This window comes from Microcaecilia unicolor, chromosome 3 (genome assembly GCF_901765095.1).
Source record: "Microcaecilia unicolor chromosome 3, aMicUni1.1, whole genome shotgun sequence".
NCBI lineage: Eukaryota > Metazoa > Chordata > Amphibia > Gymnophiona > Siphonopidae > Microcaecilia > Microcaecilia unicolor.
The window spans coordinates 529,716,648-529,733,394 of NC_044033.1; the positions used below are offsets into that span (position 1 = coordinate 529,716,648).

General features: G+C 46.6%; 1 protein-coding gene across 1 annotated transcript in view; it reads left to right on the forward strand.

The window, feature by feature from the left end:
* Positions 1-12,059, forward strand: part of LOC115467334 (pre-mRNA-processing factor 17-like) — a 143,500-nt gene extending 131,441 nt beyond the window's left edge. Inside the window, exons 14-15 of the mRNA XM_030199205.1 lie at positions 10,769-10,913; positions 11,233-12,059. Of these exons, the coding sequence (XP_030055065.1) occupies positions 10,769-10,913; positions 11,233-11,410 (323 nt within the window). The 3' untranslated portion in view covers positions 11,411-12,059. The remainder of the gene's footprint in view (positions 1-10,768; positions 10,914-11,232) is intronic.
* The last annotated feature ends 4,688 nt before the right edge of the window (positions 12,060-16,747 follow it).

A 16,747-nucleotide genomic window follows, 5' to 3' on the forward strand; every position in this document is an offset into this window, starting at 1 on the left:
AAAGATTTACACATCTCAAACAGCTGAAATCCATCCACTTTCCAGCTCTTACTGGCCAAGGACCTGCATCCTGTAGTTATGGCAGAAGACAAAACATAACTGAAGGGGGTTGGGGGAAAGAATGGCTGGAGAAGAGTCCTCTGTGGTTCAGCATATATGGGCAGGCTGAGTGAGCCAGATGGTTCTTGTCTGCTGATATCTATGTGTAGAAAAATTGCTTTCTTGTTTGCTTACACCCATTGTGAAGGAGTGATTTCCATGATTCCTGCTGCTCCTTGCTTGAATTCAAGCTTGCTATAGACAGATTTTAGCTGATGTAGACATCACAGTCGAACCAGGGACAAAAAGAAGACCAACTCTTCAACAAGGGAAACCAGACAAGTGAAAACAGTGGAACATGCAAAACACCAAGTCACAAGATGATCAAGATAAAAAGATTACATAAGTATTGCCATACTGGGATAGACTGAAGGTCCGTCAAGCCTAGTATCCTGTTTCCAACAGTGGCCAAACCAGGTTACAACTTCCTGGCAAGATCCCAAAACAGTACAATACCTTTTATGCTGCTTATCCTAGAAATAAGCAGTAGATGTTCCCCAAGTCCTTTTCAATAATGGCTTATGGACTTTTCTTTTAGGAAACTGCCCAAACATTTTTTTAAACCCCACTAAGCTAACTGCTTTTACTACATTCTTTGGCAATGAATTCCAGATTTTAATTACACATTGAGTGAAGAAATATTTTCTCTGATTCATTTTAAATTTACTACTTTGTAGCTTCATTGCGTGCCCCCTAATCCTAGTATTTTTGAAAAGAGTAAACAAGCGATTCATGTCTACCCGTTCCACTCCACTCATTATTTTATAGACCTCTATCATATCTCCCCTCAGCCGTCTTTTCTCCAAGCTGAAAAGCCCTAGCCACTTTAGTCTTTCCTCATAGGGATGTCGTCTCATCCCCTTTATCATTTTTGTTGCCCTTCTCTGTGCCTTTTCTAATTCCACTTTATCTTTTTTGAGATGCAGTGACCAGAATTGAACACAGTATTCGAGGTGTGGTCGCACCATGGAGCGATACAAAGGCATTATAACATTCTCATTTCTGTTTTCCATTCCTTTCCTAATAATACCTAACATTCTATTTGCTTTCTTATCCACCGCCGCACACTGAGCAGAGGGTTTCAACATGTCATCATTGATGACGCCTACATCCCTTTCTCGGTCAGTGACTCCTAATGTGGAACTGTGCATTACATAGCTATAGTTCCATATCATCAAGCTGATCAATCCATAGACTGGTGGGTTGTGTCCATCTACCAGCAGGTGGAGATAGAGAGCAAACTTTTGCCTCCCTATATGTGGTCATGTGCTGCCGGAAACTCCTCTGTATGTTCTCTATCTCAGCAGGTGGTGGTCACACACAGCAGCAGCTCTGGCTAGGCCTCCAAGCCTAATTTTTAGGTTTTGTTGAGTGCCTGGGGTTGAGGGCTCTTTTGAGCAAGTGCAAACCTGGTGGTGCCAGGTCCCTCCTTTTCTCCCCCCTCCCGCTGGCTCCGTTAAAAAAAAAAAAAAAAAAAAATTTTGAACGTCCTTAAAGGCGTTTATTTCGACGTTTATTTAAGCGTCTATTGCAGCTACTCACTGGGACACCAGGTCGTTACAACTCGGAGCGGACAGCAGGTAATTTTTACCTTTTTATAGCGGGCAGGGGGTTCCCCGATTCTTCTCCTCGTGGCATATGGCGTCGGAGGGCGAGGGCGCAAAGGGTCGCTCCCCGGGTCGCTTGAGCGCTTCTAGAGGGGATGCGGGGGTCTTAAAGCCTGATTCGCCCTTGTTGGGTGACAGTTTCGTGACCGATGAATGTCCCGGTCCTTCCTCCGGCGTGGCGGTTTTTCCCGCCATAAACGCCCATCCCCCGCTCCTCGCCTCCGCCATCTTGGCCGGCCACGCGGCTCGGACGGCTTCTTCTTGGGCCGCCCTTGAGGTTGGAGACATTAATGCCATGAACACCCTTAATTTGGGCGACGGCACAGAAGCGGCTAAAGTTAAGAGCCGTTCTTCCCGCGCGGCTCCTTCGCGGAGTTTCGCGCCGGACGCCATTTTGGATGCGCAGCATGTCTCTCCCCCGCTATTGCGAGCGCCGGTTGAGGGTGCGTCTAGGGCTGTTGCCCAGGCTGCGGAAGTGCACAGTCTGGGGGGTTTCTCCCCCGAGTTTGTTTTGCTGCTGCATCAGGCCTTCCTCATGCACAACGCTGCCCCTGCTCCCTCGTCTGGTAAAGAGGTTGAGGTTCCCAGAGGTAAACGCCCTCGGGTTGATTCCCAGGCCTTGGAGGAATTTGTCTCCTCCGATGTAGATGAGGGCAGCGTGTCTGAGGTCTCCCAACGGTCCTTTGCGGATTCCTTGGAGGAGACGGATCCCCGCTCGGATGGAGCGGATGACCCCTCTGCAGCGCGGCTTTTTAGCCCAGAGGATTTGTCCAACCTGTTGTTACAGGCCATGGACACTTTGAAGATTTCCTCTCCGGAGGACGTCTCTCCCTCAGCCCCTGTTGGCTCTGCCATTATGCTGGGGACGAAGCGCCCGCCTAGAACCTTCCACGTGCATGATGCCATGCACACCTTAATTTCGGCTCAATGGGATGTCCCAGAAGCGAGCCTTAAAGTGGCTAGGGCTATGTCCCGCCTCTATCCTTTGGCTGTGAGTGAACGTGAGGCCTATCTGTGGCCTACCGTGGATTCTTTAATCACTGCGGTGAGTAAGAAAACGGCGTTGCTGGTGGAAGGTGGCACGGCCCTAAAGGACGCCCAAGACAGAAGATTGGAGGCGGCCTTAAGGTCGTCCTTTGAGGCGGCTGCTTTAAGTTTGCAGGCCTCAGTTTGCGGCTCCTATGTGGCCAGGGCGTGCCTGACTATGGTGCAGCGGGCTTCCCCCTCGGATCATTCCTTGAGGGCTGATTGGCCGGCCCTGGAATCGGGCTTAGCCTATTTGGCAGACTTGCTGTATGATGTCTTGAGGGCCTCAGCGAAAGGCATGGCTCAGACAATCTCTGCGCGGCGGTGGCTTTGGCTGAAACATTGGTCTGCTGACCACGCCTCTAAATCCCGCCTGGCTAGGTTGCCTTTTAAAGGCAAGCTGCTCTTTGGGGTCGAGCTGGACAAAATCGTGACCGATCTCGGCACGTCTAAGGGCAAGAAATTACCAGAGGTCAGGGCTCGGGCTAGTACTCGTCCCGGTACCTCCAGAGGACGGTTGCAGGAAGCCCGTCGGTACCGCCCGGGCAAGTCGGGTTCCTCTGCCCCCTCTTCCTTCAAGAGGAATTTCTCCCCCAAGCAGCATTCCTTTCGCAGAGACCGCCGTCCCGGAGGTGCTCCCTCCGGTCCTCCCCAGGGTCTCGTACCCAATGACGGGGTCTTGGTCCACGCCCCAGTGCAGATTGGAGGACGGCTGTCCTCGTTTCTGGGCGAGTGGACCACAATAACTTCAGACGCGTGGGTGCTGGAAGTCATCAGAGACGGCTACAAACTAGAGTTCTGCCGACCCTTAAAAGACGGGTTTGTACTCTCTCCCTGCAAGTCTCCGGTCTAAGCTGTGGCAGTGCAGCAGACCTTGGACAATCTGATCCGCCTGGGCGCGGTCGTTCCGGTGCCAGAAAGTCAGCTTGGCAAGGGACGTTACTCCATTTACTTTGTGGTACCAAAGAAAGGAGGTTCTGTCCGGCCTATCCTCGACCTCAAAGGGGTCAATCGGGCCTTGAAAGTGCGGCACTTTCGCATGGAGACTCTCCGCTCTGTTATAGCGGCAGTGAAGGCAGGAGAGTTCCTGGCATCCTTGGACATCAAGGAAGCGTACCTGCATATTCCCATCTGGCCTCCTCATCAACGCTTTCTGCGTTTTGCAGTCCTGGGACGACACTTCCAGTTCAGAGCCCTCCCTTTCGGGTTGGCTACTGCTCCGCGGACCTTTTCCAAAGTAATGGTGGTCATCGCGGCCTTCCTACGAAAGGAAGGGGTACAAGTCCATCCTTATCTGGACGACTGGTTGATCTGAGCCCCCTCTTATGCAGAGTGCGGCAAAGCTGTGGACCGGGTAGTTGCTCTTTTGAGCTCCCTGGGGTGGATCATCAACTGGGAGAAGAGCCAGCTGCGCCCGACTCAGTCCCTGGAGTACCTGGGAGTTCGATTCGACACCCAAGTGGGCAGAGTGTTCCTGCCAGACAATCGGATTGTCAAACTTCAGGCTCAGGTGGATCAGTTCCTAGTAGCCTCTCCCCTTCGGGCTTGGGACTATGTGCAGCTGTTGGGCTCTATGACGGCCACGATGGAAGTTGTGCCCTGGGCCAGGGCTCATATGAGACCACTTCAACACTCTTTGCTGCAGCGCTGGACTCCAATGTCGGAGGATTATGCTGTGCGCCTTCCCTTGGACCCAGCAGTGCGCAAGGCGCTGAGCTGGTGGATGCAGACAGACAAGTTGTCTGCGGGAATGCCTCTGGTGACCCCAGAGTGGATTGTCGTCACGACGGACGCCTCGTTGTCGGGCTGGGGAGCCCACTGCTTGGGAAGGACAGCGCAGGGGCTCTGGTCTCCTGCAGAGGCAAAGTGGTCTATCAACCTCCTGGAACTCAGAGCCATTCGGTTGGCGCTTTTGGAGTTCATCCCGGTACTGGTGTTGAAGCCTGTACGGGTCCTGTCGGACAATGCCACGGCTGTGGCCTATGTCAACCGCCAGGGAGGTACCAAGAGCGCCCCTCTAGCCAAGGAGGCTATGAATCTTTGCCAGTGGGCGGAAGCGAACCTGGAGCAGCTTTCAGCGGCCCACATTGCCGGAGTCATGAATGTCAAGGCGGACTTTCTCAGTCGCCATACCTTGGAGCCCGGAGAGTGGCAACTATCTGCTCAGGCGTTCTTGGACATCACGAAGCGCTGGGGCCAGCCGAGCCTAGATCTGTTGGCGTCATCGGCCAATTGCCAAGTGCCGCGCTTTTTCAGCAGAGGACGGGACCCTCGATCCCTGGGAGTAGATGCTCTTCTCCAACAGTGGCCGACACAAGAGCTTCTCTATGTGTTCCCGCCCTGGCCCATGTTGGGCAGGGTGCTAGACCGGGTGGCAAAGCATCCCGGCAGGGTAATCCTGGTGGGTCCGGATTGGCCCAGGCGTCCCTGGTATGCGGACTTGATCAGGCTCTCAGTCGACGATCCTCTGCGGCTGCCAGTGGAGCAGGGCCTGTTACATCAGGGTCCCGTGGTGATGGAGGATCCCTCCCCCTTTGGTCTTACGGCCTGGCTATTGAGCGGCAGCGTCTGAGGAAGAAGGGCTTCTCAGACAAGGTCATCGCCACTATGCTGAGAGCGAGGAAGCGCTCTACTTCTACTGCTTACGCCAGGGTTTGGCGTATCTTTGCAGCGTGGTGTGAAGCAGGCTCACTTTCTCCCTTCACTGCTCCAATTTCTTCAGTGTTGGCGTTCCTGCAAGAAGGTCTGGAGAAAGGCCTGTCGCTCAGTTCCCTTAAAGTCCAGGTAGCAGCTCTGGCTTGCTTCAGGGGCCGCCTGAAGGGTGCTTCCCTGGCTTCGCAGCCAGATGTGGTGCGCTTTCTCAAGGGAGTTAATCACCTGCGCCCTCCTCTGCACTCAGTGGTGCCTGCGTGGAATCTCAACCTGGTACTAAGAGCATTGCAGAAGCCGCCTTTTGAACCCTTGTCGAGGGCATCTCTGAAAGACCTGACGTTGAAAGCAGTCTTTTTGGTGGCTATCACTTCAGCCAGAAGAGTTTCCGAGCTCCAGGCGCTCTCATGTCGAGAGCCTTTTCTGCAGTTCACTGAGGCAGGAGTGACTATTCGCACAGTGCCTTCCTTCCTGCCCAAGATTGTTTCTCGCTTCCATGTGAATCAGCAGCTCTGTCTCCCTTCCTTTCGTAGGGAGGAATACCCAGAGGAGTACTCTGCTCTTAAATATCTGGATGTGAGACGAGTCATCATCAGATACTTGGAAGTGACCAATGATTTCCGGAAATCGGATCATCTGTTTGTCCTGTTTGCAGGTCCTCGTAAGGGTCTGCAGGCTGCTAAGCCTACAGTGGCAAGATGGGTCAAGGAAGCCATTGCAGCGGCTTATGTGGCCGCGGGGAAGGTGCCGCCTATCCAGCTGAAGGCTCACTCCACGAGGGCTCAGGCGGCCTCGATGGCAGAGGCCGGATCCGTCTCCTTGGAAGAGATATGCAAGGCGGCAACTTGGGCTTCGGCTCATACATTCTCCAAGCATTACCGTTTGACTGTGGCTGCACGGGCGGAGGCCCGGTTTGGAGCTTCAGTGTTGAGGTCAGGGATTTCAATGTCCCGCCCTGGGTGAGTACTGCTTCGGTACATCCCACCAGTCTATGGATTGATCAGCTTGATGATATGGAAGGTAAAATTATGTATAATCATACCTGATAATTTTCTTTCCATTAATCATAGCTGATCAATCCATAGCCCCTCCCAGATATCTGTACTGTTTTTATTCTGGTTGCATTTCAGGTTCAAGTTTAGTCTTCAGTTACTTCAGAAAGACTTCGTGTTCAAGTTTTTTCACTTGGATTCTTCAAGAGTTAAGACGAGTTTGTGTTACAGTGAGCTGCTGTATTCCTCTCCCCTCCGTTTTACGGGGCTGGATTGAGACTTAAAATTCTGCCGGCACTCCCTCCCGCTTCGTGCGGCTGTAGGGCAGCTTTGTACCCCTCCCGCTTCGGCGGTGTTAGGGTCAGTCAGCTCCTCCCGCGGTTGCGGTTGCAGGATAAGCCAGATCCCCCCGCATCGGCGGGTGTGGTGTCCCTCCCCCGCTCCGCGGGGATGAGCTGGACGGATTCCCCTCCCCCACTTGTGTGGGGATGAGCTGGGTTAATTCCCCTCCCCCGTTTCGGCGGTGGTGAGCTGGGCAGAGTGTCCCTTTGTGGGTGTAATTCTCTAAGTGCTGAGTCCTGCGGATAGAGCTTTGATATCGACATACTGAGGAGTTTCCGGCAGCACATGACCACATATAGGGAGGCAAAAGTTTGCTCTCTATCTCCACCTGCTGGTAGATGGACACAACCCACCAGTCTATGGATTGATCAGCTATGATTAATGGAAAGAAAATTATCAGGTATGATTATACATAATTTTACCTTTGGGTGTCTCTTTCCCATATGCATCACTTTGCACTTGCTCACATTAAGTGTCATCTGCCATTTGGATGCCCAGTTTCCTAGTCTTGTAATTTTTCACAATTTCCTTGCGATTTAACAACTTTGAATAACTTTGTGTCATCAGAAAATTGAATTGCCTCACTAGTTACTCCCATCTCTACATCATTTATAAATATGTTAAAAAGCAGAGGTCCCAGCACAGACCCCTGGGGAACCCCACTAGCTATCCTTCTCCATTGAGAATTCTGACCATTTTACCCTACTCTTTGTTTTTTATCTTTTGAGCAGTTTTTAATCCACAATAGAACACTACCTCCTATCCCATGACTCTCCAATTTCCTCTGGAGTCTTTCATGAAGTACTTTGTCAAATGCCTTTTGAAAATCCAGATATACAATATCGACCAGCTCACCTTTATCCACATATTTGTTCACCCCTTCAAAGAAATGTAATAGATTAGTGAGGCAAGATTTCCCTTTACTAAATCCATGTTGGCTTTGTTTCGTTAATCCATGCTTTTGAATATGTTCAGTAATTTTATTCTTTGTAATAGTCTCTACCATTTTTCCCGGCACTGACATTAAGCTCACTGGTCTATAATTTCCCGGATTACCTTTTTGAAAATCGATGTTACATTACTACTACTACTACTACTACTACTTATCATTTCTAAAGTGCTACTAGACATAAGCAGCGCTGTACACTTGAACATGAAGAGACAGTCCCTGCTCGACAGAGCTTACAATCTAATTAGGACAGACAGAACAAACAAGAGATAAGGGAATATTAAAGTGAGGATGATAAAATAAGGTTTCTGAACAAAGTGAATAAGGGTTAGGAGTTAAAAGCAGCATCAAAAAGGTGGGCTTTTAGCTTTAGATTTGAAGACAGCCAGAGATGGAGCTTGACGTACCGACTCAGGAAGTCTATTCCAGGCATATGGTGCAGCAAGATAAAAGGAACTGAGTCTGGAATTAGCAGTGGAGGAGAAGGGTGCAGATAAGAGAGATTTACCCAGTGACCGGAGTTCCCGGGGAGGAATGTAGGGAGAGATGAGAGTGGAGAGGTACTGAGGAGCTGCAGAGTGAATGCACTTACAGGTCAATAAGAGGAGTTTGAACAGTATGCAGAAACAGATAGGAAGCCAGTGAAGTGGCTTGAGGAGAGGGCTAATATGAGCATAATGACCCTGGCAGAATATTAGTCGTGCAGCAGAATTTTGAACAGATTGAAGAGGAGAGAGATGGCTAAGTGGCAGACCTGTGAGAAGTTGCAATAGTCTAAGTGAGAGGTGATAAGAGCGTGGATGAGGGTTCTGGTAGTGTGCTCAGAAAGGAAAGGGCGAATTTTGGTGATATAGAGAAAGAAACAGGTTTTAGCAGTCTGCTGAATATGTGCAGAGAAGGAGAGGGAGGAGTCGAAGATGACCCCAAGGTTACAAGCTGATGAGACAGGAATAGCCACCCTCCAATCTTCAGATACCATGCTTGATTTTAACCATAAATTACATATTACTAACAATAGTTCTGTTTATTCATTGACAGAAAAACAGGGTACATTGGTACAAATGACCCAACACGGGCCGTGTTTCGGCTACAAAGCCTTTTTCAGGAATCCCGTAAACAATGTCACTAGCTCATAGGGGTTATTCTGCCACTTATCTTGAAGAATACAAGGTGCTTTTAAGGCAGAATCGCTGAGAGTGTATAGAATCAACAAATCAGATGGGTACATGGAAGAACCTAGACGAAAGACCTTAAAAGCCAAACACAGGATTTTGAAGCGGGAGCGAAACTCAAGCAGTAACCAATGTAAAGAGCGAAGCAACGGAGTGACATGGTCATACCTTTTAGCACCATGCAGAAAGCAAACGGCCATGTTTTGCAATGTCTGCAGATTCCGTAACTGTTGCTTGGTGACACCAGCCTAAACTGAATTACAGTAATCCATCCGTGAAACCAAAAAAGCCTGAATCATGGTATGTAATGTAGATAAGCTGAAAAGACCACAAAGGGGAGTAGAGACGGCAGAGAGTTAGAAAAGCAGCCTGCAGCACACGGGAGATCTGTGTTTCGAACGTAAGGTGGGAATCGATCACTACTCCTAGGTAGCAAAAGGACTGAACCAGCGGTATATCCATACCAAAAAGATGAGGAACCAGGGAGGGCAAAACATGATAATCAGGGAACCAACAGGTGATTGTTTTAGCAGGATTAAGAACTAATTTATGTGTAAGCAACGCAACCAACAAGCTAAGGTGACCAAACAATCTTGTATGTAGATGAGGTGTCATTAGCAGAGAGAGAGAGTTACTTGGGAAGTCCTTCCTGGGACACAGAGCTCCTCATCTATAAGAACATAAGATTTGCCATACTGGGTCAGAACAATGGTCCATGTAGCCCAGTATCCTGTTTTCCAAACAGTGCCCAAGCCAGTTCACAAGTACCTGGCAGAAACCCAAATCGTGGCAACATTCCATATAGAACCCCAAAGAATAGCAACATTCTGGAATCCTAAAGAGTGACAAGATTCCATGTAGAACCCCAAAGAATAGCAAGATTCTAGAATCCTAAAGATTAACAACATTCCATGTAGAACCCCAAAGAATAGCAAGATTCTAGAATCCTAAAGAGTGACAAGATTCCATGTAGAACCCCAAAGAATAGCAACAATTTGGACTCCTAAAGAGTAACAAGATTCCGTGCAGATTCTCAAAGGGTAGCAACATTCCATGTAGAACCCCAAAGAATAGCAATATTCTGGAATCCTAAAGAGTAACAAGATTCCATGCAGAATCTCAGAGTAGCAACGTTCAATGTAGAACCCCAAAGAATAGCAATATTCTGAAATCCTAAAGAGTGACAAGATTCCGTTCAGAACCCCAAAGAGTAGCAACATTTCATACTACAAATCCCAGGGCAAGCAGTTACTTCCCATGTCTGTCTCAATAGCAGACTATGTACTTTTCCTCCAGGAATTTGTCCAAACCTTTTTTTAAACCCAGATATGGGATGGATGTGCTGTGCCATGCTACAAATCTGAAGGGCCCTGTTCAGAAAGAGGCTCCTAATTAGATCTGGAGCGATCATATTAAGGAGAAAAATCTCCTCTTTCATGTCATGTGGTTCCTGTTCTTAATCTTGACTATGTATTCAGTCAATCATGAAGGTCCTCCATTGTCACTGTTCTCCCTTCCTGCTGCATAGAACCATTGGTTACCACTGTGGATCTACAGTGATCCTCCTTGTTACAGACTTCTTCACTGCACCTGTCTATGTCTGATAAAGGTATTTATGTTCCGCCAACTCCCATATACAGGTTCAAAGCGGATAACATAAGATCCAAATACAATCTTGTAAAAATAAGAGTATAAAAAGGAAAAAAAAAGTTAAAAACTTAATAAAATAATTTTTCAAACAAATAGGCTTTTAAATGCTTACAAAATAACAAATGTGAAGGAATTTGTGTGTGTGTGTGATCTCTATCATACTGTGCCTGAAGAGAAAACCTGAAAGAAAATGGTTAAAATGTTAATTATCGTGTGCTGACGTGCCATTCCCCACTTTTCTCTCTCATTCTGATCTGTCACTGCACTTCTGTCTCTCCACAGGGAAATGGCTGGCCTGTCAATCCATGGACAATCAAATTCTGATATTTGGGGCACAAAACAGATTCCGACTAAACAAAAAGAAAATCTTTAAGGGTCACATGGTGGCAGGGTATGCGTGTCAAGTGGACTTCTCACCAGACATGAGGTAAGCTCCACGCGCACAGGTACAGAGTTAATGATTACTGCAGGCCTATTTGTACAGTTTCCTTTTGAAATTTACTTACCAGGTGTGTGGCTGGCTGCAGAGAGAAACTAGATTAGGAAGCTCGGACTGTTTCTTTCCTGACTCCAGTAGATACTAGCTGTAGTCAGCCCCAATGAGAGTGGGAAAATATGAAGGCCACTGTTGGGGAATGCAATCACCTAACTTTCCTGTGTCTTTAGCATTTCTGTCCCCCAATATCACATTTTCCCCCCATCCTCCGCCAGATAATGACTCTTCACTCTTATAATTTTTACTGCAGCTATGTGGTGTCAGGTGATGCAGATGGAAAACTGAATATCTGGGACTGGAAAACGACCAAACTGTACAGCAGATTGAAAGCCCACGATAAGGTGTGCATTGGAGCAGTCTGGCACCCACATGAGACATCGAAGGTGATCACGTGCGGTTGGGACGGTCTTATCAAGCTTTGGGACTGAGAAGTGACGCAGCAAAACTTTTCTGGGCAGCAATGCTGAGAGGCTTTAGGATAATGCCGCGCTCCAGAAACCATACTGCAAGAGGAGCCCTGGGCAAATCGCACCTTCACCAGCATCTCATGCTTTGGTTTGCTTAAAAGCTTGTGTGGTTTGCGTTTCTGGCTGTGAGCATTGATCACGGACAGTCTGGTTTTGTCACTAATCAGACTCTTAGATCCTGCTGTCCCTTTGCTGTTTGTTCTGAGGTTTCTGTCTGGCTACTGCTGACTTGTTAAAGAAGGTTAACGGACGGAATTACTGAGCGGAGATGAACCCTACTGCCTTCTGCAAATCAGCCATTTTTCAGCTGTGTTTGCACCAAATATCAAAGCAAATCTGATTTCTGTTGGAGACGGCTGAAAGACAATTTAGAAAAAAATCAGTTTACGCAACCAGCAAAGGCAGCATAATGGGAGAAAGGGAGACAGCTGTTCTTTGAATTCTCTTCTGCCATATGATGTACTGATTCACAATGTTTTCTAGTCAGAGTGTTGTGTATATAACTGTCCTGGCCTGCCTTTTTTTTTTAAGTTTATATTTTTAATAAATATTTCTATGGCAGATTTAGTTTTGCTTTCTGTGTGGATTATTCTGTCCTAGTTCAGGACCAGCACTGCAGATCTCAACACCATCAGACTTAGGGCCAGATGCACTAAACGATCCATTAACAAGCCATTAACGAGCAAGTAGTAAACCGTGGCATGCACAAAAGGCTTCTCCGAGCCATTTTCACCGTAGCAGCTAACAAAAACGGAATGCGGATGAGCAAATTAGTATTATAATGTGTAGAAATCGTATTGTAATGAGATGCACTACCGTTTTCCGATCCCCTTACCATGGAAAACCTAACAGGAGGGCTGCACCTCTCGTTGGGGCTGCTGTGAGGGAATCGGAAGGGAAAAAAAAGTGCCTAACATGGACGTCCTTCACTCACAAACCCAAAAAAAAGGACGTCCCTGCCTGAACTAACCACAACCACACTTCTCTCAACAGTTCCCTCCAAGGTTGTTTTCAGCTTGCGCCTCCCCCCCCCCCCCCCCAGGATCGGGACGTGCAAGGATGTCCAAATCAAAACTTTTTGGACGTCCCTCCCTCCAGGTCTCTCTCAGCCAATCACAGCGCGTTTAGCTGTTACCAGTATCAGCTAAATGCGCTGTGATTGGCTGAGAGAGACCTGGAGGGAGGGACATCCAAGAAGTTTTGATTTGGACGTCCTCACACGTCCCGCTCCTGGGGGGTGGGGGAGGCGCAAGCTGAAAACAACCTTGGAGGGAACTGTTGAGAGAAGTGTGGTTGTGGTTAGTTCAGGCAGGTAAGAAAAACAGGGACGTCTTTTTTTTTTTTTTTATCTTCAGAGAAGTCCTTCCTAATTGCATATATGAAAAACACGTCCAAGAAGGAAGCCCATCACAAAAGCTGCAGGAAGATGTCCAGCTCGTGTTAGACGTCCCTGACGTGCACTTGGATGTTTTTTTTTTTCTCCAGAGAAGTCCTTCCTAATTGCCTGATGTAAGCCTGCCTTTAACATGCAAAGCAGTAAATGGAAATGTTAAGAGCAGTAGCACTTAAATTAACTGGGGCTCTTTTCGGCACTCTTTCTCTTCTGAGGTTTCAGGCTGCTGACAAGTTTCCTGCTTCTCAGGGACGTCCTTTTTTTTGTTGTTTTTTGAGTGAAGGATGTCCTTGGCATGCGCAGAGCAGCCAGCATAACGCTTGGCTGCTCTGCGCATGTTTGACCGGCCGACTGGCTTCCGAGGGCATAGAGAATGCAAGGGAGCTACAATGAGCAGCTCATTTGCATTCCGTTTCCTTGATGCATGGCCGTTCCCTACCGATTCGCTATGGAATCGGTAAGGGAAGGGCTCTTCCGAGGACCTTAGTGCATCTGGCCCTTAGTGTTTACTCATAATATCTTGCAAGTTTTGGATCAGCCATCTCTGTACATAACGGGACTCTTATGAAAAGGAATGTAAGATGAAATTTACTACTACTACTATTTAGCATTTCTATAGCGCTAGAAGGCGTACGCAGCGCTGCACAAACATAGAAGAAAGACAGTCCCTGCTCAAAGAGCTTACAATCTAATAGACAAAAAATAAATAAAGTAAGCAAATCAAATCAATTAATGTGAACGGGAAGGAAGAGAGGAGGGTAGGTGGAGGCGAGTGGTTAAGAGTCAAAAGCAATGTTAAAGAGGTGGGCTTTCAGTCTAGATTTAAAGGTGGCCAAGGATGGGGCAATTTGTTTTAAAGCAGTAGAGAGATTGTTCCAAATCTGTGCAGAATGTTATAAAAAGGCAGTTTCCAGAATCTTTTTATACCAGACCCCCTTAAATGAGGGGAAATTTAGGATTCGGCTTTGAATATGTGATTTCCACGAATGGTCAGTAAATCAGTCGAGTCAAATGATCTGGAACCAGACGGTGTAAAAAAAAATCTTTGAAAATAGTGCAGGAAACCTCGAACTCTGGATGAGCCAGTGACGTTCTTTCAGTAGTGGCATAGAATGGTAAAATTTGTGTTGCCTAAAAATTACAGGCTGCTTTGTGCTGTTGTAACTGAAATCTTTTTTGTAATTTTACTGAAATTCCAAGGTACAGTATACGGCAATTATCTAATTGAGATATCATTAAAACCTGAACCAGTAATGCAAAATGTTTTTCCAGAAAATAAGGTTGAACAGTTCTTAGTTGTTACAGTCTAAAGACATCATGGTAAGAAAATCTACCTGACTCTCCAAACACAGAGAATAGTCCAAGATTATACCAAAAACTTTTATTGTACACCCCGTAGGCAGATTATGATTTAAACTTAGCATTGTATCTGGTAAAGGAATGTGATGTTTATCTAGCCAAAGTATTTGTTTTATTGGTGTTTAATTTCAATAATTGTTATGAAGTCCCATCTTTGATTTTTATCAGTGTGGTTAGTTATTGTCAAAAATGATTGATTAAGACTTTCAGTAAGTGGTATTAAAACAAATGTTATCAGGATGAAAGAAGTTGTTCTTTCATTAAAGAAATTGAACCCAGAGAGTTCATGAAAAGGTTGAACAAGATGGACGACAAAGGCAAACTTTGAGTCACCCCACAATGAACCACCAGGGAAGAAGAGAAAATGCCCCTAAGTCTAATGGTTAGTTCAGTAGGCTAAGAATCTGGGGAACTGGGTTCAATTCCCACTGCATCTCCTTGTGACTCTGGGCAAGTCACTTAACCCTCCATTGCCCCAGCTACAAATAAGTACCTGTATATGCTATGTAAACCCACAGAAAGGCAGTATATCAAGTCTCATTTAACTTTCCCTATTGGAGATTCTACTTGGATTGTTGCTAGTGGAGGAGTAGCCTAGTCGTTAGTGCAGTGGACTTTGATTCTGGGGAACTGGGTTCGCTTCCCACTGCAGCTCCTTGTGACTCTGGGCAAGTCACTTAACCCTCCATTGCCCTGGGTACAAAACTTAGATTGTGAGCCCACTAGGAACAGAAAAATTTCATGCAAATAGTATATGTAAACTGCTTTGGTTGTACTCACAGAAAGGCGGTATATCAAATCTGTGACCTATTTCCTGTGACCTATTTCCTGTTAGACAAAAATTTCTGGAACTGAGTATTAAACAAGTAATACCCAGCTTACTTAACTTAGGCCCCGATGCTCGGATGCAAATGCAAGTGCTAGAAGTCATTAGTACCAGACTAGACTAGCAGCCATGTTTGCAGAATGCATAGAGCCAACAAGCGCATGAACCAGTGAGCTCACTGGCTTACAGTGCAATGAGCATGCAAATCATGCTGATGTGGTTATTCCCTATTCCTCCCCAATGCTCAGCGGACAGCGTGCCAAACTCTGTAAACCTAAGCCAGCTTGGGATTTCTTACAGGTCGCAGGAGCTGAAATAATACAGCTCTGGTCAGTTGTGGAAGGATTCTTTTGGGCTACTACTACTACTACTACTATTTAGCATTTCTATAGCGCTACAAGGCATACGCAGCGCTGCACAAACATAGAAGAAAGACAGTCCCTGCTCAAAGAGCTTACAATCTAATAGACAAAAAATAAATAAAGTAAGCAAATCAAATCAATTAATGTGAACGGGAAGGAAGAGAGGAGGGTAGGTGGAGGCGAGTGGTTACGAGTCAAAAGCAATGTTAAAGAGGTGGGCTTACAGTCTAGATTTAAAGGTGGGCCTGCGATTATGAGATATGGAGATTTTGAAAAAAAAAAATTTGCAAGGAGAGATAGAGGCTGCACTAGACACTGACATGATGAAAGTATTATCTCCATCTCCTCTTTACTGCTCGGCAACCGGCACGTCTTCCTCCTCCTCCTCCCCCCTCTGGCGTTCTGGGCATGCGCTGGAGCTGTGCTTAATACACAACTCTTGAGCACAAGCGCCAGGCACCATCCTCCCTCTAACTTCTCAACAAACTCCCTAATGCTCACCGCTGTGAGCGTGCCTATATTTGCATTGAGCATTAGGGACTTTTTTCTGCGCTGTTCAGTATAGCACCGGAGTTTCAGCATCTGCTCCTTAGTAATCAGTAATATATGATTTCCATCCAGGTGCTGTCGTTCAAGGACCTGAACCAAAATACTGCTAAGCGCTTTCTGATCTTTATTCTTAATTTCTCAACTATCTACTACTACTACTACTAATAATAATAATCATTTCTATAGCACTACTAGATGTATGCAGTGCTGTACACATTATATACAGGTACTTTTTCTGTCCCTAGAGGGCAGCTGTACACATTATATGCAGATACTTTCTCTGTCCCTAGAGGGCAGCGCTGTACACATTATATGCAGGTACTTTCTCTGTCCCTAGAGGGCAGCGCTGTACACATTATATGCAGGTACTTTCTCTGTCCCTAGAGGGCAGCGCTGTACACATTATATGCAGGTACTTTCTCTGTCCCTAGAGGGTTCACAATCTAAGTTTTTGTACCTGTCTGCCTGATATTTCTAGACTTTTATTGCTTAGTTAAGTTTGTGCTGACTGTGTATCATTATTGTGCTGTACTGCTCTGTCTTCTATACTCCCCTAAAAAAAAAAAAAAAAAAAAAAAAGCTCTCCCTTTCTGCCCGGCTCTTATAGTAGAGAGAAGATAGACTTTTCAAACTGTTTCTTGGCTTTCTCACTGCTAACTCTTTGCTATATTTATTTTGTCTATTTGGATTTAAAGGAGAAAAGTTAGATTCTAGCAGAATTTGAGTGTTTTAAACTGTTCATTGCTTGCCCCTCCTAGTGAATGTTTTGTGATACAGCATTTGGTTGAATCACTGGGACTTAGTCTCAC